Source organism: Anoplopoma fimbria, chromosome 10 (assembly GCF_027596085.1).
Source record: "Anoplopoma fimbria isolate UVic2021 breed Golden Eagle Sablefish chromosome 10, Afim_UVic_2022, whole genome shotgun sequence".
Classification (NCBI taxonomy): domain Eukaryota; kingdom Metazoa; phylum Chordata; class Actinopteri; order Perciformes; family Anoplopomatidae; genus Anoplopoma; species Anoplopoma fimbria.
In genome coordinates this window covers 2869538-2897500 of record NC_072458.1, presented here as the reverse complement: position 1 = coordinate 2897500, position 27963 = coordinate 2869538, and the positions used below count along the sequence as shown (strand labels likewise).

General features: G+C 40.8%; 1 protein-coding gene across 1 annotated transcript in view; it reads left to right on the top strand.

Moving 5' to 3' along the window:
• Positions 1-27963, top strand: part of vps50 (VPS50 EARP/GARPII complex subunit) — a 101346-nt gene that overhangs the window by 7073 nt on the left and 66310 nt on the right. The window contains exons 3-11 of the mRNA XM_054605423.1: positions 2246-2368; positions 3695-3766; positions 11108-11161; positions 18266-18336; positions 19050-19167; positions 19659-19694; positions 20101-20183; positions 25920-25962; positions 27362-27460. Coding sequence (XP_054461398.1) covers positions 2246-2368; positions 3695-3766; positions 11108-11161; positions 18266-18336; positions 19050-19167; positions 19659-19694; positions 20101-20183; positions 25920-25962; positions 27362-27460 — 699 coding nt within the window. The remainder of the gene's footprint in view (positions 1-2245; positions 2369-3694; positions 3767-11107; positions 11162-18265; positions 18337-19049; positions 19168-19658; positions 19695-20100; positions 20184-25919; positions 25963-27361; positions 27461-27963) is intronic.

Below are 27963 nucleotides of genomic sequence, written 5' to 3'. Positions count from 1 at the left end.
ACACAATTCACTCCTATACCTGATTCAAACATGGCAGCGCACACACTTGTGCATTTCACACGTACACACACACATAGACACACACACACACAGGCACAGAGGCAATATAAATCTTTATTACCATCCTCACAATTGCCTTGTATAAAATGTATATATGGCATATAAAAGGGAATCCGATTGTGTAATTGTATTAAATGAGTCTATATTTTACTGTGAACATTAAACTCGCACCAGCGTTCCTGTTTAAATGTCACTCAGCAGGACACACTCGCCCGTGGAGGCAGACTCGGGGGGAATGCTTCATCGCCTCGCTGATAGAAGCTGGGAAAATATTTGTGGTTAGGCAGGTGTGTAACAGGGTTTTCTTGATCAGTATCTGCTATCTCATGAGAGTCGATATGAGATGATGTGTGCGGATCTTTGATAGTGATTTCTTTTATATTTTTAGGATGTTTGATAGAGTAGGAATGCATATAGGGGCCATATGGATTGCATTGATCCTTTAATTCCACATCGATCCCGGTTCTCCTGCTTCTCAAGCCTGCTGTCTATTCTTAGTCATTGTGCTTTAACTGACGGTTTAAATTCATCTACCATGCAATGTTCTCTATATATGGGATGTAATATGTAGCTGTATCAGAGACGTTACAAAAAGGAGACGGTGCAATGAGAGTCATACAGAGCCAGCGACACATCCTCAGTCTATTAACTCCAATGGGAGAAGTGAACGTTAACACGGATTAAGACCCATTCTTTTGCTCATTAGTCACCTAAGTAAATATTGGACCCTTGTTTCCATATCATCCACGCATTCAGACGAACACCCAATGACCACACTCACTCAGGAGACAGGAGGTGCAGACCATTTCAGGTGTAAAGAGAACAGAATACAGCGTCGGAGGCCGGGCCCCGAAAGTTGTTCAGTGGAGCATAAAGCAAAAAAATGTTGACTTCTGAGTAAAGGATTCAGATTAAATTACCCAGATCTATCGGTGATCTTCCACATCCATGGTGCCCATAGAGCAAGAGACTAGCACTTTCCATAACCCCGCCTCCAAGCCCTCAGTCCAGCGTCTACGTTCACATGAACGAAGGAAAGAAAATACCTTTGGATTTGGCTTTTATTGCATATTTCAACTTTTAGGACCCAATGATCTAAACAAGGGCTATTCAAGTGTTCAGAATAATGAATTGATTAACCTCCAAAAAAAGATCTGCTCAGTTATATACTGTAGTTTGATTAGTGTTTTTTTTCTTTTTCATTACTAACCCCCTGATGATCTGGCTCAAGTTTGGCCCCAAAAACTACATTTTACAAAATGACATTAAGAACACATCATATTGACGTTAAAATGTACCATTACTCAAATCAACCTCTGTACGTTAGCGCTGTTAGCTCCGTTATTTAGCCAAGCAGGACGTCACGCTTTCAGAATTTTGGCGTCAACTTGATACAGAAGTAGGCTTCTCATGACATCCCGAATTATGAGCAAAAATACTACTCTCAGAATTCAGAAGGGCATCCCACACTTTTGTTATTGACCCCTGACTATATCTGGGCTCGTTGGGAATAGGAATAAGAACCCTTCATCTAAGAAGTCTCACTGAAGCGATAAGCCTCCATGGATGCACAGCATGTTAATCAATACGGCTCTGATGTGTGTCCGATGGGGAATCCCGGTTATGTTTTTTCGGTCATTCCTTTCTTCTCGTCTTTCCTCTCAAGGCTCACTGCCATCCCCCATGACAGGCAGCCAATGAAACAAGCTGCAATCTTCTCCCAAACTAAACATTTTTCTACTTCACTTTTTTTCCCACTACACACCTTCTCTTTCTCTCTCCTTGCCCCTTGTTCTCTACCTACTTTTTATTCTGTTCTCTCCTCACATTGTCCTTCACCCTTGCCGTGTCCTTTAAACTCCTCTGTACTTCTTATTTTTTTTTTCTTTAATCCTGTCTCCACTCTCTTTATTGTTCTTTCCCGTAGCATCTTTTTAATTTTTTTTGCTCTATGTATTACCCTATTTCTTTCTTTTGATGTATTTTTTCTTGATCTTTATATTAGAGATTTCGTTTGTTGTTTTCATTACTTAGAAAATGATGTAATTCTCTGTTTTGGACCCACTTCTGTTTGTGTCCCTGTGTGTCTGGAACTTTTCTGAAGTGCTTACTTTCAAGGACATCTTTTAATTCCCTCTCTCTTGTCTCTCGTCTTTCTCTCTCAATCTTTCTCAAACTCCTCCAGGAGGAGTTGCGGGAGCTGAGGGAGCAGCCCATCGACCCCCAGGCGGAGCAGGAGATCATCGACAGCATCGAGGAGGTCTACTTCTCTAACGACTCCTTCGACATGGTGCAGCACGAACTGGAGGTCAGATCATCGCTCTCTGTATGAATGAGCGAGCCCACGCGTTATTGACTGAATTAGCACCACTCACGTGTAAAATGATGACATGAGACTCGCTCCCAACTTCCCACGCCCCCCTCCATAAAATAATAATTACATCCAACCCATCACTTTTCAGCATCTCTGATAACAGCAATATTGCATTTCTAATATTAAAATGTATGGTTATGTTACGGTTCCCTGCAATTTGGACTATCCTGACTGGCAGAGTTAAAGCTCTGTCTCACCTGAGCTGCTGTTTCTTGCACTTCTGCCGAGCTGCATACGCACCATTGACATCCGGATTGATGGATTGCATCCGCTCAACAGAGGAAGGGTGTGAAATCTCATTAGATTTATCTTGGTATTGCTACACCATCTGAAATGAGACTCTCAGTCAAGGGGAAAGTAATTACTTATCATCCTTTGGGCCATGGCGCTGTAATATCTTCTTTCCTTAGCAGAGTTTGTTTGCTGTTTACTAAATAACGCCCTCTACCTTCTTGACTAATCTTACTTATGATCTGGCAAATTGTATTTCTTGAGGTAATTCCTTTTGTTTTTTTTGATTGGAGGAAGAGCTACAGCTATCCTCGGTGAAACCTCAGCTTAAGCTTTTTAAAATGCCTAGTGAGTATCTTTGAAAAATTAAGAATAGCTCTCTAAAGATAAATGAAATCCCCGCTATGGCCCTGAGTGCCTGAACAGGATACTTCCAATACTTCTGCTTTCAATTCATTTCAATTCAATACAGAGTAAAAACAGACCGGAAAACAGACAAAGACAGACAATTACAATCAAAAGAAGTGTTTGGGACGGTGTTATACTGATTGTGTTGCATTTAAAAGTAACCCTAACCCTTTTACTACACAGAACAGTAAAAACGGTTGGAAGCAGCATGCAGCTGTATAGAAGTAAAATGAGCTTACAGCCTTTTTGTGGATGTGTCTGCAAAGGCTTTCACATTACATTACATTACAGTCATTTAGCAGACGCTTTTATCCAAAGCGACTTACAGTCAGTAGTATGTTACATATCATTCACCCATTCACACACTGATGACAGGCTACCATCAAGGTGCCACCATCAGACTCTAACTAACATTCATGCAACATCCAGTCCACACCGATGGCAAGCCTTCAGGAGCAACTTGGGGTTAAGTGTCTTGCCCAAGGACACATCGACTGCCGATGTCTGATTGGAGAACTACCTTGCTCTCCACTACGCCACAGCCCCCTTTCACCTGTGTAGGAGGATATAATGTAAACAAACAACAAGGTTATATATTTGTATCTGTGTGTGTGATTACAGAAACTTCCACCTGAGCTGAACCTGCAGGAGCTGGAGGAGTACAGAGACAAGCTGAAGAGACAACAGGCAGCAGTAAGTATTGTCTTTTACCCCCTCTCTCTCTCTATCTCTCTCTCTGTCTCTCACTCTCTGTGTCTCTCTCTTGTCTCTCTCTCCCTGTGTCTCTTTCTCTTTCTCTCTCTCTCAAAAACACCTCCATATACTCTCATTTGATTGGTTTGTAGACAGGCTCTCCCATCTTTTTGTATCCTCTCTCTCTCTCTCACACAAAGTAATTAACCAATGGTAACCAAATCTGCCCGGAGGAATGGGCCAAAATTCTGGCAAAGTTGTGAGAAGCTTGTAGAGGCTTGTAGAGCGTGAGACGAGTAAAAGGCTATGTCACAAAAAACATACAGTTTAGTGTATTCAAACTTTTGATCCACTGAACATCAGTCTTATTTAAGAAATGCAGAAATAACTTTCCTTCTCCTGAAGTTTTTTGAATGTGTGTCTCATTGAAATAAAGTAAAAAATCTTATTGACTTAAAACAGGAAATTAATGGTAACATGAAATATGTTATAAGTTGTTAGCCTAAGTGTATTTAAATATATCGGTTTAACTGTAGTACCATTTCACTGGGAGCAGTGTGGTCACAAAGATAGATTAAAACTTGAGGTTCAAAGTTTATTCTTGACCGTGAAAACAGGAAACCGGCTTGAAACACTGGCTTGCAGTGCAGACTTGAACAACGTTAGAATAATTATCCAAAAGACTGTTTTTGTTTCGATAAATGCCTAGCATTTTGCGTTTGTTCCATCATTATTTAATAGGAGTTTATCTCAGGCTCCTACAATTTGCATATCACCTCAAAGATCCTGTCTGACAACTTCACGTGTCCCCCTCAAGACAGCAGCCATGTTGCATGCAGGTGGAAACTTCCTGTTCTGAAAAGTGAAGCCAATGCTGAAGTGTCTTAAACTTGCATTCTTTCTAATGACCAACTCCCTTTTCTGCAAAAAGAAGTCTGATGTATAGGCAGGAACATTAACATCAACATCCCTTAACACCCTGATACGTTTTGGTTAAAAGGTGCTCATTTAAGCTCAAAAAGGATCTTTACACAACAGCCGTAGTTTGTCCTTTTGTGCCTTGAACACTCCTTTGACGTCAGTAGCTCATTTTTGTCGTGCTACACAGCAGGACCATTAACATTGTGGCTTCCGCTCTGAGGCCAGTCAGGAACTCGCAGTTTCAGACTTGATGGCTGGCCAGTCAACAAATTCTATTTATAGAAACACGTGGTAGAGCAGTTCTTTTCCCATCTGTACCCTCAGTCGTCACAGTCCAGTACAGATTTACCCCACTTATCCTCCTTCCTGACAAGCTTCTGTGCTTTCGCACACCTGTTTGTCTACATCACTCCCTCAGCTCTACAAACTTTTTATTTTTTTGTACTTTGCCACATCTATTCCCTCCACACTCCCTCTTATCCCTCTTTTTCACACATGCAGCTCCTTCCACACCTCCCCTCCTTTGACACTTTTGGCTTGTTTCCCACAAGGCTGTCTGTCTAGTTGAGACGATGCTGCAGACTTTGTTGCCTGTGGAATGGCGAGACCTGCAATTTAGCAGAGTCCAAGAGTACACAAACATGCTCTCACGCACACCCTCTCTGTGTCTCTCTCTCTCTCTGGCAGTGAGCCTGCAGGCACCTCATTGGAATAGCCGCGGTAATTGGTCCAGTGTGCTGTCAGGCAGAAAATCCACAGCTATGTTTCTCAGCAAGCTCGTCAATACAAACATGAGCCTAAATGAGCAAACCCTCTACCTGTTTGTCTACCTCAATGCCCCAAGGCTTTTGTTAAATATCTTATATTATAGTAAATACCTCCTTTCATCTGGTTATTTTTTTTTTCAAGCTAAATTTTTATTGTCTTTCTTTCCGACAATCATCATCTTGCTCATGTACATGTTAAATTCCACTTTTACCCTGAGAGTTGGGAAAGAGAGAATCAAATATAACAGATACACAAGTACATATGCAACAGCTGTAGTGCACACATATGAATACATTAGGAGCAAGACCGAAAACCCCCAAAGAAAACAAGAAAAATGTACATAAATATTCAGTATTTGTGTTACTCTCTCTCAGGTCTCACTATCCCATCGATCAGTCAGATATTTTCAGAATAATTACAAGGAGATGGAGATTACACCTTTGATGAATTATGGGCTTTCTTTTATTCTGCAGTTAATCATTTTAACGAATACCATGACTATCATACCAATCCCTTCTAAACACAGCAGATGGGTATTTAGTACCCGTAAACATGGAGCCTCATGCCATGGACATGTACCTTACCTGGTCAAAAATGTGACACCCTTTTCTTGGTTAAATAGGTTTAGATATTAGTTGTTTTGTATCAGCAGTTAATATAAGCGGAGCCGGTGTGATTGATTTCATGCTTTGATTTGTTTCAATATGGGGATTTATGAGGCTTGAATTCCATTAAAACAGTCTTATCGCAAATGAGATACAGGAGAGAAAGTTTAAAAATTCTCTGGTAGAGCACGGCCTTAAGGGGCAGCTGAATTTTTTTTTTCACTTTAAGAAATCTGAATTAATTTGAAAAATACTGCAAAAGAATCCTGCACACATATTTATTGGATTGTGAAGTCGTACATGTGGAGGATTGTACGTGATCCGATTCATTACATTACATTACATTACAGTCATTTAGCAGACGCTTTTATCCAAAGCGACTTACAGTCAGTAGTATATTACATATCAGATTCAACAAACAAATTCCTTTGCCCTGCTGCCACTGATGGAAGGACCATTTCTACCCTAGCAATATATATGTGTGCATTCTTAGTACACACACACACACACACACACACACACACACACACACACACACACACACACACACACACACACACACACACACACACACACACACACATTCGAGCTTACAGAGACTCGTAGTCTTCAGTGTGTGAAATAAGGCAGAGCCCTGTGAAGAAGTGATAATAGTGCTTTCAGATTCTCACTTTGAGGCTGTTTTCTGCCGGCCTTTCCTCCTGGCTGATGATGTAGGTGTGTGTGTTCTTACCTGTGTGTGTACTGGGGGGGGGCTTGAGTACATGAGAAAGTGAGAAAGATACAGTACTGTACCATGTGTACTGCATGTACTTTCCTCTTTTTGCAACCATTTATTCCCTCTCTGCTGTGAGGAGGTGTCTATGAACCGGTGTGTTGACACATAACTGTCCCTTCTTTTTACTTTTTCTTTCCTTCTCCTGAGTCGTCTGCTGCGGGGTAGAACAGACTTTCTGTGGTGTCGGAGAAGAGAACCGCTGCCCCGTTGTTCTGCCACATCACCCAGGCTTAATTGGGATCTCTAAGACATGACTGGCAGAGGCTCATCTCAGGGCGAATTCTCTTTTTGTGCAGCCTTTGGCACATTTGATAAAAATCAGGGTCCAGAAACACAGTTTGGTTGCGTGTTGTTGCCACAATGCCCACGTAGACACACGGATGGTAGAAACCCTTAATTGATGTGAACACACCTGCTTATAAAACATCTTTAGGCTTTTATTGACTGTAATTTTTAATTGAACAATTATCTGTTACAAAACATGAACTACTGTACTATAACTGACCATTAATACTTCTACAACATGAATAGTTTTAAAGTGCTTACCGCCTTTGTAGGTTCAACTCATGAGCAGTATCGCAACATTTTTCCTTCTCCTCAAAGTGACTTTCTCCACAGAGATGTAGACTGCAGAGATGTGGGAGGATGGGATGGTGATAATTTGGATGAACATATTACATTTTTAATGAAACTTGAAAGCTACAGAGGACTATCCATCCTGCAGACATAATGATTTTTCTCCCAACACTAAAAGTATTGCTTATGCAACCTTTCCCTAAGCCTTTCCAGGCTGCCAAATGTTTGCCCTGCGTTCCAGTCAGGCTGAAATAAAGTCCCACTGTGCAGTGGAAGTTTCAGGTTGTGTGCACGTGAATGAAAATGGAGCACAGGAGATGACATCATGGCATGAAAAAGACACAAAGCGAATACGAGTTGCGTTCAAAGACTGAACATAGATGTGGAAGTAGTCCTAAGTTTGGAATTTTGGCCAACACCAACTTTGTTTTTGGCCGTCGCCATCTTGTTTTTTTGGAACATTAGGTCACACGAGAGGGTGGAGCTAAGTTCAACCAAACACTGAATGAGACATATTCATTTTTATGATTAGAAAACACTGTGTAACTTTTAAAGTTGTAAGATGAAACAACCGATAACTCCAGCTCCAGACAGCGCCGTTTTTACTACCTGTCAATCACAATGTAGCCCCGCCCTAAAGCATACCCTGCTCTATTTTACTCTAAATTGGACCGTCATTTATTAAATGATCATCATGCTGTAATGAAGAGAACTTGAAATTAGTGACTGAAACCATAAACTCATGTTTACAATGTTTACTGAGTGAGAAATAGTCATTTTTTCATTGACTTCTATACAAACAGACTTCTTTTTGCAACCAGAACAGTCGCCCCCTGCTGGCTGTTAGAAGTAAGTTTCTTGTTATAAGTTTAGGCTCTTCTACATTGGATTCACTTTCAGACCCAGAGGTTGCCACCTGGATACATTGCTCTGTGTTAGAGTAGATACTAAGACCATCGCAATAACCACATATTGCAATACGATGCTAATGATGAGCCAACCGCAGGGAAGGATCACGTTTTCTTTTCACCTTTTACAGTCGGACTGCTCTGTAGTTACATTGTGCTAGAAACGCCAGCAGTGTGAAAAGGCGCTGAGCGTATATTTCGAGATGAGGCACTGCATGTTAAGTTCTCTTTTTCTGGCCACTGAGAATTGAAAAGGTTAAACATTAGGTAAAATGCTGCGCTGTCACCTTTTACCCAGCCGTCCAGTCACATTGGAGGAGTGATGGGACAAATAGAAACGCCAACGCCAACCACCACATCCTCATGTAGGCTACAAGTGCTGAACAAAAACACTGCGCCTCATGGCCCTTTTGTGTTCTGCATTTAATGATAAAGAAGTATTTAATATGATTAAAGAAGTCATATTTGTCATTTAAAAAGCAACAATTCATTTTATAATAGCAGCTTTAAATACAGCTTATTTATACAGCACAAAAATCAGGTCTAATTAATACCGCATATATCGCACTGTTGAGCCAATCATTATTACCGCAGAGGATACTCCTTCATGACGACATCCCTGGGGGATACCCTCGCTGCTGACTTCACTCTGTTGCAGTCCTTACCTCTCTTAATCAGGAAGACTGACCTTCACTATTACTTAGCTGCTCGAGACTTTTCCACTGCTACCAACCCTAATTAGTGCTAGCTAATTTAGCTCTAATTGCCTCATACGTCTCAGTAAACACTTGCAAGAAGTAGCAAACTATTCAGACACATTTATTATAAGCCTATGTGTATCTGTACACCACAGCGTTCCTGCTAATGAGCAAATTGTCCAAACATGTTCAATCTCTGTTATCAGTGCCTGTATACGTTGGCTTTCTCATTCTAATGGATGAAGTGTGTGAGCTGCAGAGTGTAGTTTGTATGACTCATCTGTCTTCGCCTGTCGCTTCCCTCGTTTCTTTTCTGCCTCATGGCACATGTCAGAGTCCCTAATGAGAAAAATTGCATTCATTGTCTTACTGTGTGTCTTGAGTTGATGATTCTTCATTGCCAGTCACTAGTTTTTGGACAACATTTACTCCATCTGCTAAGCATTACATGCACTGCGCTCGCTTTTGCAACCCAGTCGCTGCACAATTAGCTTCCATTTGTGTTAGTGAGGGCGAGCTGAGAACTAATGACTTTGGCCTTGTATCTCAGGCAGGAGGGTTTCATTACTCACTGCTGGGTTTCCATTATGTGTTTAGACTCTTTCACTCCTTTTAAAAAATGTAGTATTGGAGTCAGTGGGTTGCCAATAGGTGGCGTTATGCCTCTTATTTTGGGGCAGCTCTGTGAATGGTTGAAGGTGTGTCTTTGGCTTCTTTAACACAATTCAGTATTGGTTTTTTTGTTTCTTCACCATTTCCCTGAGCAAGGTCTCACACTTTTTCTGAATAGTACTGACTCTGTTTTTCTCTGTGACCATCTCATTCATGCATTTGGATGTGAAAAGACACAAGACGGACACAGAATGAACTGTGGACTGAACAGTTTCAATGAGCAGCTGCAATCGCCATCTTTTCAGGTCTTTAGACGGCCTGCATGTTGAAATGTCATCCCTCCCACCGTAGCTTGGTCTACTAGCAGTTATTAACACCTCCTCACTACTCCAATGCTTACCGTAAAACCTGTACTGGCCGTCCGTGTTGGTGAGGGTAGTTGCACAGTAAAAGAGACGAGGAGAGATGGTCCACTGTCAGTCGGAGAAAGATGATTAGTTACATCTACTGGATGAGTGTCCTTTTGTCACTACAATGAGCAGCACATCCACCTCAAGCTCATGCATTTGTAGTAAGATATGAAACATTTCAACATCATTCTCTCTTGACTTGGACTTTTAATTACTTGTAATTGAAACACAAGGTCTAGAAATTAGCCCTTATTGGACATACATATGGGATATGTTTTTTAGCGACTCTTTCCTGTCACACTGGGGATCCTGTTTTAATCAATTTTACACACCAAAATATGGGGTTAAGAGACTACAAATGTATTAAGAAAGCCTGCGTTATAAAGTGGGGGCATGGAGATGCGATGTTTACCAGGCTGGGAGAGTTCAATGACACTATTGAGTTGCAATATGGGGCTTTTTACTTTAGCTTTGTCGCAAATAGTGAATGAGGGTCATCAGAAGAAGTAAGTCATAGCTCCCCATCCAATCTGTAAGACCTTGTGGGCAGCGATTCATTCAATATACATTAACCCTCAGTGTTCTTCCGCTGTTTTAACCTATCCACTAAAAGCAGTGGCAGACAACACTCATAGCAGAGGGTCATACTTGATGCCATAAGCAAGGAACGTGTTCTTTAGATATTTAAAATTTCACCTCAGATGTGAGTCAAGTCGGTAAAAGGCACTAAGGCGAGGAGAGAACAATAGAAAGTACAACACAAAAGAAGAGAACAGAGACTTCTTTGAAAGAGAGAGGAGTAATGCTATTGAGAATGTGAATGTAACAGAGAGGTAGATGCTCTTTTAAAAGGCTTTGGCTATATAGAGCTTTAGATGCAGGCATCAGTGATTGTTATTCCAGCTCCATCCTTGGTAGCAAGATTGCAGCGCTGCAAGCTGTTTTTTGTGGGGTGACATTTGGGAAGAACATCAAAATGTCTTTCACTTTTTTTATGTTCCAATTCTCATCTTTGTCAACCATCTCTCTCTCTCTCTCTCTCTCTCTCTCTCTCTCTCTCTGTAGGTTTCTAAAAAGGTCGCTGATCTTATTCTGGAGAAACAGCCTGCGTATGTCAAGGTAAGCTTCCAGTGTCAGCTGACGTCCACATTAAACAACCCTTTCTGTCTTTTATCATCTTGAAAAAGTAATTCTAAAACACACCAGTTATATTAAACATTTGATTTTTTTGGGGGTGGGGGGGGGTTTGCATTTTTTCTGAACTTTATATGATTGGATCAGATTATTTTGATATCAGGATGTCAGTGGATGAGTTCCTGTCTCAGCTGTCGAATGGCAACAAGATAATGTAGAATTTCCGTAACCATGGCAATAGGAAATGTGACTCCATCCATTGATTAGTCAAAGGAGGAAATAATGTAGTTTTTATTCACAATATTATCAGGTTGTGAATTAAAACTAAGTCCATAAAGGGGAGGGGGGGCCGGGGGTTTGATCCCGGACTTCCTGACTTGCCGCTGGATCAGCAAACCTCCTGGCAAAGTAGAGTTTTGGCAGCAGGGGAGGAGGAAAGAAGATTGGAGCTGTTTTCTCGTTTCTGCCACTCTGGATTGCACTTGAATGCTCTTCCTCAACGGCCGGATGTGTAACTTGAATGAACTTCACAATAACTGAATATGAGTTGTGAGAACTGAATGAGGAAGCAAATTGAGAGCAGACCAAATTATTTCTGTCATTGAATTTTGATGGAAAATCTCATTATAATGTAGTGCAGGACTTAGCACTAGCACGTTTGAGTTGTTGAGTAGTCTGGTCTGAGGCAAAATCTAATGACTATCGCCTCTGCAGCAATCTCCCTTGGTGCGTTTGATTACACACAAGCGAGCACCCAGTTTAAGTCTATGTGTACCAGGAGGAAAGTTTGAGTTCAGGCTAGACGACAGCAGGACAATTAAGTTTGATTATTTTAAATGGCTTGTTCGTGTATCGATTGTCAAAATTGTATTGTTCATATTTGCCTGTTTAGGCACTATGGCCGCAGTGTTTCTAGTGGCCTCCACTGTCACGGAGAGAAAAAAATATTCATCTGCTTCGTGTGTGTTGACATAAGAATCACCAATGTGATCGCACGGTTGGTGGGTCTGCTAATCTTTTTTCTCCATGCACTTATAAATGCATGAGCTTGTTTAGTATGTTAATTAGTACACACACACACACACACACACACACACACACACACACACACACACACACACACACACACACACACACACACACACACACACACACACATCACTCTAGTGCCCTTTTGGAGGTTTAATGATCTTGGATATCAGTGCTTGTCAGTTAATGAAACTATTGAGACGCTGGTGCAGCAGCAGAAGCCAGCATCGTATACTGTATATGATTTCCTGGCTGCATCAAGTGTGCTTCAAAATAAAAGTGTTTTTGCAGGAGATCAAATATATTTGTGTGTGTGTGTGTGTGTGTGTGTGTGTGTGTGTGTGTGTGTGTGTGTGTGTGTGTGTGTGTGTGTGTGTGTGTGTGTGTGTGTGTGTGTGTGTGTGTGTGTGTGTGTGTGTGTGTGTGTGTGTGTGTGTGTGTTGGATGGATGGATTTTAAGAAGTCGGTCTTTTTTGATTTATTTGATTTAGCAATCAAGCTTCAGAAGCCCCATCAGATGCATCATTATAGAAGTTTGGTAGAGTATGTCAAATTTGTGTTTAGTCCGTGAAGCTTTGATCCCAGCAAAACACAGCAGATGACTGACCGCTTTAACAAATTTGGTATGATGTGAAATTGTGGAGAAATTACCATCATTGTTAAGCCTTCTGAAGGTCAGTCTATGAATAGCAAATTGATCATTATTTCTGTGACTCTGTAGAGTTAAAATGACAGCAGGGCTTATTAGCAGTCGTTGCCAGGGATTTCGGGGGGCATTTCCATTGACCCATCTCGGTCCTCATTCTCTGTCTACGGATGCCCTGTGGAGTTCAGAGGGCACTTCAGTTTCTACATCAACTGCATTAATGTCACAATGAGAAGGACGACAGAGTTTTAATACCACATCCTTTATAATATTCAGAAGCACCAAAAATAACATTGACCGACTTAGTGCTTACCTTTTGATGTACAGAATGGTTTTATAATAAAGTTTAACGCCTGGCAAATGTGCTTCACCCTGCATCTCTGAGGCTCCCCACACTGAACTGTGGAGCTTCTTCTATATGAGGCCTCATCAGTTTCTCCACCTTGTTTTCTTTCCCGCGGCGTCTTATCTCCTCTGAGTGATATTTTATCAAACATGCACACAGAGGGCACAATGCCACTTCTCTCAAGTGCTTGCACACTCTGTATAACACATCGGTGGACACATAAATTGTGCAAACTCATGCCTCAGCGCCTGAAATGATGGCCCACTAAGCGTCGTGATGTGAGTCATAGCTATGCAGTGACTAACCTTTCTTCTGTTGGGGCCTGTGTCTGATCGCTGTTGCTGCACAAACACTCGCAAAGGGTCAACAGTGTGATCCGGCTTCGTCTCGTGGAAGGTTACATGGAGGCCAGAGCCATTATCGTTGATTCATTTACAAATGTTGATTACTAATTGAGTGCAAATTCTTTAGCAGCCCACATTCAGTTTCTCTTTTCTTCCATTCTTGTACCTCTTCATTTGAAATTTGGTATTTGGAAGTATGCAACAATATAGTCCATCAGTTCAAAGAGTGATCAAGTTGAATTGCTGAATCACTAAAACATGGAGTCAATTTAAAATAACAGCCCTGTCTTTTCAGGTTAGAGTTGAGTGGCCAACTTGTGGCCAAGCATGACCACTTGCCAGGAAAGAAAGGTTGTAATGAATTTGCACCAGGTAGCCCTGACAAGGTCACTCAACACCATTGGAAAGAGGCTCGGACTGGTATTCAATTATTTTCGACTGGAAACACTTATTTGTCCCGGTTCCTGCCGCTGCCTTTGTTTGTGTTCCCCAGTTGCCTTCTTCGAAATAGATTTGTAATTTGGCGGTCATACCTGACAATTACATGGGGGGTCTTAAGGCCGTTTAATTGGGGAGACTAGAAATGAACAGGAAACAGGGTTGTGTGGACATAAACTTACTATATGCAAAAGATGTGAACTCCAGCTGTGAGTCCCAAACAGCTGCAACATTAGAATGTATAGGTGGGATGGGTAGCAGGGAGCCAGTGCATAGTCAATGTGCTTGAGGGTCACAGGGAGGACCTCTTATGAATATATGAATAAAGAAGCGTGGAAAAATAAAAAAAACATCTCCTCCTCTTTGACCTACACCTCCCACACCAGCGCCAATGTTTGTGGACATTGTTGGAGTCTGATTGTGTAGTTTCCTTGTTGTATAGTTTCCTGTATGTGTACAGTACATAGAGGTCTACTGTAAAGCTGTATTTATGTGTTGTTATTTAGTGGAAGTCAGCCAGTCTTCAATTGAAGATTCATTCCACGCCTTTTGAGGTCTCCCCAGTCATGCAAACCAGCTCTTAAACCTCTTTTATCTACTAAAAACTGACAGAACAGTTGTCAATGTCCACCTCTGTGCACAGTTGCTGTATTTCCTGTTGCACAGTCAGAGCTGATTGAGCCCCCCGTCTGTCAGGTTCACTGTAGCTTACAGACTGTTCTGGCTCAGAGCAGTGGTAAACAACAAATGGGGCCTCAGGCTACCTACTGAGCACTTAGCATGATAAGCGCGTGTGCTGTGTGAGTGTGTGGTTCTGTTTGAAGATGAGTGTTTGTATTCAAGCTGTTTCGGGCTGTTCCTGGGTGGAACTGAATGCATGAGTGTTTCTACGTTACATCATTGACAAAGGGCTTACGCAACTGCTGTGTATACAGTACTGTGTGTAGATAATGGGCATCAGAACAAGGGGTAGAGAGTGAGCACCCACTGTGTGTGTGTGTGTGTGTGTGTGTGTGTGTGTGTGTGTGTGTGTGTGTGTGTGTGTGTGTGTGTGTGTGTGTGTGTGTGTGTGTGTGTGTGTGTGTGTGTGTGTGTGTGTGTGTGTGTGAAGCGAAAGACTGGGAAATATACAGGACACAGGAAATAAATGTCTCCTTCCTTGAACGGATTTGTCTCTGAGTGCACTTATTTCGTAACTACACGGACTATTACTGACTGAATTTAAACCAACCAGCGCTTTGCACTGTCACAGCCCGGCTCTTAGACTGTGACAAAAACAGGTTTACTTACAATCGAGGAATTTATTAACCAGAAAGTAATCAAAATAATGAAAACAAATAGATGGGAGTCATATGTAAAGTCAGTAGTGTAGGCAGTGGATGAGTGAAAATGTCCTGCATGGGTGAAAAAACTAAAGAAAAGGAAACAGAGGCCACAAAGCAAAAATGGTGAGAGTGAATCTTATTCCAAAGAACAGCTGCAGCTCGTGCTTCTATGGATGCCATGCCGCTGATAAGGGATGGACCAATCTTACATTTTCAGACCCGATGACTATTCCTTTGGTTTGGGTGTCCGCCAATTTCCATAACCGATCGGATACCGGTGTTTCATTAGTAAGCCGTATTCCTAACTGTGGAAGTGACTGGGATCATTCTTCTTTGTGAAAGGCTACAACAGGTGGGCTATTGCTTTACCAACTTAGTCAAACAAAAAGCTATCAAATAAATACATCGATATAAATTCACTCAACTGTCATTTATTGAAATAATAGTATGAGATTCCGGATCCAGCTATTTAAGTCAGTAATGCACTGATATCTGTAATAAAGCGTCTATACTGCTGATTAATCTCCAATCAGGTCTGCAGCCTTGGAGAGGAGAACACACAGCAAAACCACCAAGCAGAGGGGCCGTCACAGCACTGATGTCAATCATTGACTCATTTCGCATCACTTTCATGATATAAAGTGAAGTCAGCAATTTGGGATTCTGCTGTCAGAATGATTTCTGTGTAGCTTGATCCCCTCTGACTTTTTTTTATGAGTCTGCCTTGTGTGTTTCAAACTATTGCTAAGTCTAGACATAGTTTAACAGTTCCAGTGGTTTGGGTGCCAAAGACGCGGCTTCACTGCTCCCAGTATGTGAATCAGTCTGGGAATTATTCGTTTGCTCGACCTGGTGAGTCAGCCAGGTCCCACTGCTTAGAGTGCAAGGGCATATTTAAATGTTCGTTTGAGTGCAAAGGCCACTGTGGTACCTTCATTTATTAATAAACTGTTAATAACCAATGCTTATGAAATTATTCAAGAAGGGTTACTGTGTTCTATTATTATTAATCACATTACTATCCCTATTTTCATAACTATAATTCTACTGTAATAATTGCTGCTGTTATTATAAGTAGTCTTATTATATGAATCATTTATGTCATATACATTGAATGTGTTGTATCTCTGTTATGCTGTTCATTCTGTACACATGACATCTATTGCATTCTGTCCATCCTGGGAGAAGGATCCCTCCTCTGTCGTTCTCCCAGAGGTTTCTTCCTTTTTTCTCCCTGTTAAAGGGGTTTTTAGGGGAGTTTTTCCTGTGAATGTGAGGGAAGGACAGAGGATGTGAGGGTGTAAGGACAGAGGATGTGAGGGTGTAAGGACAGAGGATGTGAGGGTGTAAGGACAGAGGATGTGAGGGAAGGACAGAGGATGTGAGGGTCTAAGGACAGAGGATGTCGCATGTGCACAGATTGTAAAGCCCTCTGAGGCAAATTTGTAATTTGTGATTCTGGGCTATACAAAATAAACTGAATTGAAATAGATATGTGATGGCTTTATGGACAGTTGCTCTAAGATGTTTGGGTAATATTTGATTTGCAAAAGCATCAATATGCAAGTTGCCCATGTCCATACTTGCTTTTGCTTTCTTGACATGAGTTAAAATACTGATACCACTGTCAGATATGTACACTAAATATGAAGCTACCGCCAGAAGCTGCTTAGCTTAGCTTAGCATAAAAAACGGGGGAAACAGCTAGCCTGCATGTATTTAGCCTACCTTATATGAGACTGTTAACGTTATTCTCATCTAACTCTCAGCATGAAAGAAAATTTGTCTATTTCCCAAAATTGTTGAAATGTTCCTTTAACAAATTCAAAGTTTACAATATAATGATAGAAGATCTATCTGTAATTTAAAGCAAATAAAGATGCAAACAGTTTGTTGACATCTCTGCCAGAGTCGTGGAACCAATTCTTAGCGTTAGATGTTGTCTAACAGTCCTAATTTCATAGGCCCTGAGCAGAGGAGCACAACAGTCGCATGGTGCATGTCCCCTCAGAGAAAACCTGGGCTGTTGAATCAACCCTTGTAAAACTGTTCCGAGGGGTTGTCATAGTCTCAACACTCGAGATCATGAGGGCAGATTGGCTTGAATGGGATCATTGATCCTCTTCCCACAGCTGAAGAGCCACTTTGGGGCTATTGTTGTTGTTTTTATGACTGTGGAGAATTCATTTGCCCGGACTATATTCTGTGGGTAAATGGTTGTTTCATGGATGACAGTGTTATGAGAAAATTTTTGTGAACACAGGACCTTTCTTTTTGCCGAGGGGTGACACTATAAAAAAATGAGATAGCATCTCACACCTCAGGCATATCATCTGGCAGATCAAGGAACTAAAAACCAAGACAGTATTCAATACTTTTAGCTAAGGGAGTGTTTGTTCTCAGCAGAGGTCACTAAAGTGGGATAATAATTGAACTCTCAGGCCGGAGAGCGTACTGATCCTCTTCTAAATGTTAAAGCTATGAAGAAAGGAAAGCTTTTCTCTGATTGTCTGTGTCTGTTGTACCTCTGATCTACATTACACTTTGGCACCGATGATGCGTGCCTTACTATAATGGCATCATCTATAATATCTATCTTCATAAAATGCTCACAGCAGGACGCATCTCAATGTAGAGTGCTCTCACAAACGTTTGTGTGTGTGAGCATTGCGGTTCATGTCTGCGCAGTGCTTTGCCAGGTAAATGGCATTATTACATTATATTTCACTGGCAGCTCCGTTAATGAACCCGTCTAACAATATCTTTGTGTCCTATACATTTTAAAAGCCCTCAGCTTTATAATACGGTGAGGGGGATGTTTCTTAGCACTAGATAGATATTCCAGCAGGTTTTGTAGCAAATAGTTTATAATAAAACATTAACTAATGTTCCAGCGTTTCCAGTATGCTGCTTTGTGTCGCGTACTGTCATTTTGACCACTTATTTCTTCCTTGTTCACAGGAACTGGAGCGTGTGACTGCATTACAAACCAACCTGCAGCTGGCAGCGGTCATTTGCACTAATGCAAGGAGGTAATGCTGTTCCACTGCATACTATTCACTAAATGAAATAGCTGCTGAAATAACTGCATTCAAGCTGCATCTGCATATTAAGTGCTTCCCTCATCAACAGGATAACGTTCCTTCCCCTCATATAACTTCTATCTGTTAAAATCGTCCAAAGTACAAATTATTCTCTCTTGTTTCCTTCAAATAAAGTAGAAATAAAAACATCCTACTTTACACGGCACTACAATGTGTTATTTATTTGGTGTTCGGACCTGTTTTTTCATTGTTGTGGGTGACAAGTCAAGTGTTAAGTTATAGTATACTGTCTACTGTTTTGTAGTAATTTCTTCAGACATATTCTTTCTTTGTAAATGTTTTATCATGATTATTAATTCAGAATGCTCAGTTGCACATTTTGCTGTGCCTGAAATATAAAAATCTTAAGCCATTCATACTAAGGATTTGTCTAAATAAGCAATTTTTGGTAAAAATAGGTCTCTGCTAGAAGCACCTCTGCAATAATTAGGACTGCAATAAAAGCACTAAGACCATGAATGTTTGAGTGTATATTTTATAGAAGTATATTATAGTTACAGATCATTACCAGTGTAGAGTTCCAGTAGTGTATCAGTAAAGCTCATCACTATGTATTGGACTTTTAAATGCTTGCTAAGCATAGTAGTGTATATGTGTGTTGATGCTTTATTCTCCCTGTGCTGTGACTTTCTTGTGTAAAGGCAACTGAGCATGTCGAAGGAGGGATTCACAGAAGCCAGCTTGGGTCTATTGGCCAATCAGAGGAGGCGACAGCTGCTGACAGGCCTGCTTAAGTCACTGAGGACCATCAAGACGCTGGTAAAGTTCACACACATAGTTGACTGCAACATATTTTGCTATTTTTGTTCTGTCGTGGTTTATATAATACATATTTCTGGCTTTCAACATGATTTATTCAGAGTGTAGTCCTGTGGGAAGTTTCTGGTTTCCATATCAGTGTTGTTTTGGTTCACCTTGGGAATCTGATCTACCTATTACAAGTCTCTCCCCTGAGTTGTCTCTGTCTGTCTGTGACAACTCACTGTTGTGAAATAAATTGTTATATTCTACAGTAATCATTGCAACCGGTTCTCTGCACATGATTTCAAATGAATATAAGAGTTAATCAGACATAAATATCTACTTATTCACTTTGATCATTTGCTCTAACTGTAATAATTAAGATATTTTACAAACATGGTCATAGCAGGAATGTGTGTTGAACTAGTTATCTCATAATATTGTAGCCAGTTTGTTATTTTATGCCATATTCATGTATTCCTTTTTCCTTTCCTTTCTTCTCCTCACAGCAAAGAACAGACGTAAGACTCAGCGAGATGCTTGAGGTATTGTAATCACATCTACACGCCCACAAACACACATGCAGAGATATGTTTATAATTGACTTGAAAGGTCAAACATCAGAGGGGATTCTGCATTGAAAAGGCAAACCCACACAAACACGAGATGCTCCCACAGATGTGAATCTATTGTGAAGGTCAGCTGTAGCACATGGAATGGATTTGACTAGCACTGAGTCTAATCCTATGTTATCCACTGCGCATCTGCTATAACAACCATTTTTAAGAAGATCAATCAAAACTGATGCAAAAGTCACACATATCACTGTCATAATCAAGAACGATCCAGAGGTTACTCCTCATATATGTGTATATATCATGTATAAAATGCTTTCAGATTATACTGTACTATTTTTCATACATTTAATTACCTGATTCTCTGTTCCTGTAGGAGGAAGACTATCCAGGTGCAATCCAGCTCTGTCTGGAATGTCAAAAGGCTGCCAGCACCTTCAAACACTACAGCTGCATCAGGTACAGTACGAACAGATTGATAGAGTGAGATTCAGTTGTATCTGGCGTCTGATTACTTTACTCTCTGAATGACTGAAGAAGAAAAGGCGGAGTGTGTTTGTCATGTGTGTGTGTGTGACCTTGTGTATTTGTGTTCCTGTTGATTGACTTGCTTGAAGCTAGCACCAATGTGTTTATTCTCAATGTATCCCATTGAGAGCAGGCACGCTGTCATTATTTATTTTTTTTGTCATGCACTGCAGAGTGTGTTGGTCTATTTACAGAGAAGAGCGCTGGCGTGACAAAACGGTGAGCTCCATATTAAGAGAGCTCCGTTTAAACGCACAGATACAGAGCTATTAAACAAAACTGAGCAAATGCACCTCAATATTGAACCACTTCGCCTGGCTGTGACAATCCATTAGAATGGCACAGTGACTGCTGGGAATTGGTGATCAATATGGTAATGTTATGCACTGGAGATTGTTGTGATGGGACAATTCCTCCTACTGTTTTTTTTTTCACTTGCAGCTGCTGTTTTTGTGTGGATTTCACTTATAGTGTGTCATTACTTTACCATTCATGGCGTTCCACCTCCATGGTGATGCTCCCTGAACGAGCTGGGATGTCTGTATGCAGAATCTTTCACCATTTTCCACCAATGATAAGATCCATTGCAGCCAGTCTGTCGATGAGGGAACGTGATTGTGATCATCAGAAGAAGAAGAAGAAGAAGCACTAACATCTTTTAGTATCACTGTATTCAGACGCGGTCCGGATGTGTAATCGAACGTGTCTGTTGCAGCTGAATAAAAATTTGATTACCTTTTTCACCTTTGCTTTCCTTTGCGATATGCTAATACTGCTTCTTGGATGTAGCGGTTTTTCTCATTGTTGCATTGATCACACATCTGTCAGGCTTTGCATTAGCATGCACATTGTACTTGGGCTCGCTGCCCAAAATTGCTAGAGCCCTGACTGCAGCATCGCCCTTCCCCGAGGAGCTGGTTGCCGGTCTGCTGCACTGTAATTTAACCTTGTAGCTATGCTCTTCCATGCCCTGCCGAATGCCCTACATGGAGGCTTTGTCTAATACCTGCCCTTCTTTTGTCCCTGTCCCCAACTCTTTAAAAGTCAATATTGTTTCCCCAAGAAGGCATTTACACAGCCTCATGCTCCGTCTCAGTCTATTTCATCAGGCGGTTCACATGGGCAGCTGTTGGGCGGCTTAAGACCCACGCATGTCAGCAGAGTGGTCATAAACTGTTAAATCTGCTTTGGCCTTAGAAAAACAAAGGTGTGAAGTAACCTGTAGCATCTGTGTAGTACTCTCTCACAGAAGCGTTGGTAAATTGGATTAAAAATGTATTTTTGTTCCGTATGGCAGTGATAAATTAAGATGCATGCATGGATGCAGATTTTTAATTTATTTTCGTTTAATTGACCATGTACACTCATGTTGCAAATGAAAACGATAATCTCTCATCTGGGCAACAAAATTAGGTTTTTAAGAATTGAATACGTAATTGCAAAGCTCTTCACTTTGTGAGTGTTTTGTTGCTACAACAGATCAAATGTTAAGCTGGCTTAGAACATTCAATTAATTATATATATATATTTATTCACAGCCACGGCCGTCCTCCTCCTCTTTGTGGTTGTAGTATATTTTCTTTTGGAGGCTGCATGATTGTGTGTCAGTGCAGGTTTGTAAGAAGCTCTCCATGTGTACGAGCGGTAGTGTCAGTTGGAATTGTGTTTACTAGCAGCGCTTTATTGATAAATTAAAGGTCTCTCAGGTCTTGGTACAACAGCAGGATTGTTAGACGCTTTCACAGTTCGGTTAGTTACTTTGGTCTGAACGACATGTTGATTCTGGTTTTTTTCCACTCTGACAGGTTTCAAACATACAATTTCTACTGAACCACAGCACTTTAGTCTTTTTTTATTTGTCAATTTTTGAATTTCTATTTCCCAACATCACTTTTTCATTTACAATTGTAGAGGAGTTGCGTCACATTTTAAATTTTTTTTTTAAAAGATGAGCACCAGTTATGTCAGGGGATCCCAATAATAATTGGATCCCATGTCAGCTACTGGTCTTAATAGTCGGTATAATAGACATACTAATCACTGCTGAATACATTAATGGTATAGTATGCATTTGAAAAACAGTGTCACACTGAATAAACCTAAAGGATTATAAAATATTGCTGCATATCAAAAGTAAGAAATTAGCATTTATATTCACATCTGCTCTAAATCTCAGTGGAGTTGGGATGAAGCACACAACAGACTGGCACGTGAAACCTACTCTACTTCTCTAGACTGTATGTGTGTTTTAAATGGACTCCAGTCTATATCAAATTGAATAGATATGAAATCGTTCCTCCTGAGGCGGCATCAGGTCCTTAACTTTTCGTGTAGTGTCCCATGTAACCTCGGAGCCCATTCAGAACTGTACCCATAGAGAAAGAACCACAACTCCACTACAGATGCCAGAGCTGTATATCTAAATGTTACATCAAACCTTGCACTTAAAGAAAATAATCAGTGCACATTCTTCTGGTCTGGTTTTATACATTTTTCTAGTGCTCTTTCTACAAATACCTTCTTAAATCTTTTTCTGCTCATCTCTTTTAATCTTCCCCCCTGACCTCATCTGCTTTCTCAATTGCGTAATTATGGTTGATGATGTCCCTTCCCGCTGTGTTTCACTCTTTGAAGACCTTCCCCTGCCACTTTGTTGCCTCTTGTCGCCTGCCTTGTAGCAGTGGCTAACACGACTACAGCAAAGCATTCTCACAAAATCTGAGCATCATGCAGAACCCTTGAAGCACAGGAGTCCAGATTTTGCCAATTTTGCATGTCAGCAGTCACTGTGTAGGGTTTTTGCCTCAAGGCCCTGCAGACACCTATTGCCAGCCATAATTGAAAAGGGGGTTGAAAACGCACTCCCTGATTTCCACACAATTCTATTTCAATCCTTACGTTCCCTGCAGGGAACAGATTGTTAATTAGGTTTCGCTCCTCATCTGTTATTTATGCATTCTGTCTGATCATGGAGCGATGCCAGTATGTGGGGAGGAGCTTCATCTGCACACACATGAACACACACTGGACAGTGCAGTTTGGCATTATATTCATGGGATAGACACAATAACAGGACGACGGAATAATATTGTCACCTGGGTAATTGACTTTAAGTTGACCTCTTGTGTTCTTCAAAAGCTCGGCGAAGTTCTTAAAGAAAAAGTTGGGAAATACTTTTATCTGTTTAATGCCAAGAGTTCTGTGAGAAGATTGACACCACCCTTGTGTCTGTACAGTCAATATAAAGCTAGAGCCAGCAGGCAATAACTTAGCTTAGCATAAAGACTTGAAACAGGGGAAAACAGCTAGCCCGGCTTTGTTTTAAGTTCAAAATTTACAGCATCTCTAAGCTCACAATCTACACCCTATCTTGTCTTTTTTTTATTCCCAACAAATGCCAGGCCAGGTCAGCGACTTCCTCACTGGCCTAGCCAAGAAATAGTTCCTGAACGTAACTCCCAGTAAAACCACAAATGGTTGCTTTTACATTTCTGTTTATGTGGATTAAACAAACACAATATAACATATTAATTGTGATAATTATTAACAGCTGATCTTCACATCATAAAAAACCCCGTTATCAAAGTCTATTGGAAAGCCAACCAGGGCACTCAATGCCACACATGTGGATCATTGGACGCTTGGTGCAACATAAGGCAAACAAACCACCTTGATCTTCTTTAACGAGTGCATTTTAGTCTGCCGTTCTGTGATGGTGACTGTCTCTTGTTCTGGGAAATAGCAGGTGTCCGCCTTACTTTTTCTCTGTGTTTACACTCCGAGTTTTTCTTTTCATTGGAAGCCGGTGAAATGAAGCTACTGACTGTCTCTGTGTGACAGGCGTGGTGCGTTGAGCCGTTCTCAATTATTTTCTGTGCTTTGTTTCTCCCTGTTCTATTCCATCTTAGAAAATCAATAAATGCGATGAGCCAGTTCCCAGTGCCATTTTAAGTCATAACTACGCCAATGAAGACCTGAGCAGCAGTTTAACAGCAACTCACCGACAATTTAGCTGTCCGTGGCATTTTGTCGCTTTTTTCGCTTGTAACGTGAACCTGGCATCAGGTGTGTCAGCCCCTGAGCGCCGGTCTTGTGGGATGGTTTATTTTCTCTCATATGCTCTTCCAACACTGTTCAGTTTGTGGTTTAGCTTCTGTTTCTCTACCAAACTGCAGCGTGTGGGTGTAAAAGAAAGTTATGTGATGTGATGAACAGGGCATTTATCCTGTTGGCCTCTGCTCCTCTGCTGTATCTCCTTGGTGTGGCTGCCAAAGCTGAAAGCCTTTGTTTAGCACTCTCCTGGGCCTTACATATGGACATTCAGACGCGTTTCTCCAGGACCTGACATTGATCCGCTCAACTCTATCTAGTTGAGCCAGCCTTCTTACTTTGCGTATTTAGTTTTTTATATTGGCTTCCAATTATAGTTTCCTCGTGGTGTGAGAATACTGGCTGTCACTGAGTATATATAGCTGAGAATGTCTCGTCTTATCATCCTGTGGTACGACTCATTGGATTTAGTTACCGTGAGCTAGAAACAGTGTGAGTAGCACTCTGTTAGCATTTGCTATGTTACACTGTTTGATGGGAAATTCTCAATCATCTTTGGGGAATTTAGTTAAGACGATGATAGTAAGTAGCTCCTATAAACTCTTAAACAAATGTCTTAGCTTTACTTAAACATCTGTTACCTGACTGGTTTTCAGTTGGCGTGTGTCCTGTCTAACATACCTCTACAATATGTCTCTCTCTCACACACACAGGCAGATAAAAGAAGGCTTACGGTGCATCAAGTTCTGAAATGGCATATGCTCATTTTGTTACCTGTTTTGCAAACGACCTGTGGGACTCACTCAGAGTCTCTTGTGTTTCTCCGCTCCCTCCTTCTCACTCCCATCACTCGATACCCAATTGCAGCTAAGATGCCTAATTAGCAATTTGTTGAGGACACTCTCTCCCTTGGGCGACTGCGGTCTCACAAGGCACTAAATAAGTGCAGGCTGACCTGAAAAAGACCCCAAGCAAAGCAGAGACAGAGGCAGGGAAACGGTGGAACAGAGGGTGATTATGAATGGGCGCAGTGCACGGGGAGTCACAAGGGAACTGAATTGATGTCCCAGGGACGGGCGAAACAGTCGTGATTTCTGTTGCTACTTTGCAGCTTTTGAGTTGAAAGCATTTCCCAGGATGAAGCAAAATCTGAGTCAGTCCAAGCGTGTGTAGGCGTTTTGCATTTGTGATAGTCTGGTACATGCACACGCAGACACACACATCTGCCCAAAGTGTTGGTTGGAAATGAATTTATCTCCTATACGTTAGCTCCCTGTTTGCCCTGTGAGATTTGTGAGTCACAGGGCTGCAGCTTGTTAATAAAGCTTATTTATCAACTCTTAGAAGATCAGTGGATGGAGATTGTTACTATTGAAAGTCAGAATATATAATTTGCTTGTGTTTCATGTCATTGGAAATTGAGAATAATTTGAATTTTTTACTGTTAAACCGTCAAACAACAAATAAAGACATTTTATGATATTGCTCAGACTCCAGAAACAGCAAGAATGAATTAATAGAACAATTGATTAAAAAAAGTAGCTAGTTAGTTGACTCCATATTATTCTTTAGAATTAAGTTGCTGACCCTGAATAATCTCCTTTTTTTCCCTCACAGCGAATTGAATTCCAAACTACAAGACACTCTGGAGCAAATAGAGGTATGTGCCTGCCTGCTTTATCTCTAATTTGAGTAAATAGAATTTTAGCAGTGAGTAAGATTGTGCTCTAACCTTGTAATTTTCCACAAGCCCTCATTTTAAAGAAGCAATTTATACTACATTTTGATATTTTGATAGTTTCTCTCTCATTCTGGGTCTGCCAAATATTGACACATTCAGAACGTCGCTGTGTCGTGATAAATGGTATGCAAAGCAATTTTCTCTGCCCCGCTGCCGCTGCGCTTGAGTAGATTAATTACTTACCGTTTGGTCTGTACCAAGGAAACAGACGTGCATGTACACACACATAGCCACGCAGCAAGGTGTGCATTTGTTTACCTGTCAGCCTGAGTTTGTGAATAAGCTAAGCAAAATCACAAAGGTAAACACTTTCACAAACACACATCTAGAGTACGATTTTAGAATTCAACACCTTCATCTTAATAATTCTAATAGCCAAAAACACTAAATGCAATCTCTTTATACGTATGCTCCACATATACACATATACACCATATACTGTGTGTATGCTTTACACAATAGAGTTGCCTTGTGTGTAATCTCTATATTCACATGCAGAATCTGTAGGCAAGAGGACAACATTTCGGTATAAGAAGGGTTCTTGTTTCAGTTAGTAGTCCGAGCAGTGTTGACCAATCATTTTTGAGCAGGCTTTGGTTGAATGCAGGTAAACAGTCCGTTTGAAGAGCAAAAGAGGCGGAACACATTGGCAAAATGCAATCATGATAACCAAAAACTACCTTATCAATGGTTTTTACTATAAAATCATTTGTCAGTTGTTTTCCTCCCTCATTTACTGAAATTATTGTAGAAAACTGCAATGGCAGAAACCAAAAACATCTGCTAATTCTACATTTAATCATCAGATGACCCATCATAAAGCATCATTGAAATTCCACAAAATATAAAAAGGCCAGTTTACAGAGACCCAAGCTAGTTTGGTTTGTCTTTCCTCCAAGTACTTTGTATAATGAATTATGTTCAAATAGATGGTAAATTGTCTTCCCAAGTCATTGCTTTATGTTCAACAGCTTGTGAAGCGTGAGAAAATGCATTGTGACTCAAGGCATTGGATCACATATAGCATTTGTCAGCACTATATCCTTTGAGGTCGGCTTCTGTGTCAGGGTTGTTACTCATCCATGAACATCCAAACTTCCTGCTGACCTTGACTTACTTTCTTACCTTTCTTATTAGCTCTTTGTCAAAGACGAACACACACACTCGCATATATTCATATATAGACCCACATCCAATTACCCTTGGCCTTGTATGGTAGCTGTTCATCTGCACATCTATCTATCTAAATCCCCAGTCTTAACGTTGATAATCCCTCTCTTTTTCTTTTCCTTTGTCATCTATCTATTTCTGGCTCCAGGAGCAGCTTGACGTCGCCCTGTCGAAGACTTGTAAGCACTTTGATGTTTCGCACTACACCAAGGTCCAGCTGGCCTACACGCTCCTGGGCAAGACACAGGTCAGTGGTTTGACTCGTCTACAATGGCTGAATATGACTGGATGTGATGGTCTGACTGTTGTCCTCACTTTACTGCATATGTCCTTTTGTTTGACTCTCTGTTTTTCTCTTATTTAAACCATTTATTTTTTTAGATTGTGACTTAGTTGTGCTCCTTCTTTCCTTAACCTTATTACAATGATACAGATATTCATATAGACAATGTTGTAATCTTACTTTCACGACCTTTTGCCACCATTTACATTAGGACAGTATAAACAAATCTCCCACAGACCTTTAAAGAAAACATGAGAATGTAATTTGATTAATTTAAGTTTCTCTTTGTTATTGTTATTCCTTCTTGAGTGTTTTCACTCCAATGAGTGAGTTCAGGGTTTTGTCGTTGGAGTAGAGAATATTTTAGGCCACAGGGCATGCATGTCATCCTTTGTGATTACGTTCTACTCTGCTTGCTGTCAATCAACTCACACCCACAGACATAACCCACAAAAAGGAACTTCAAA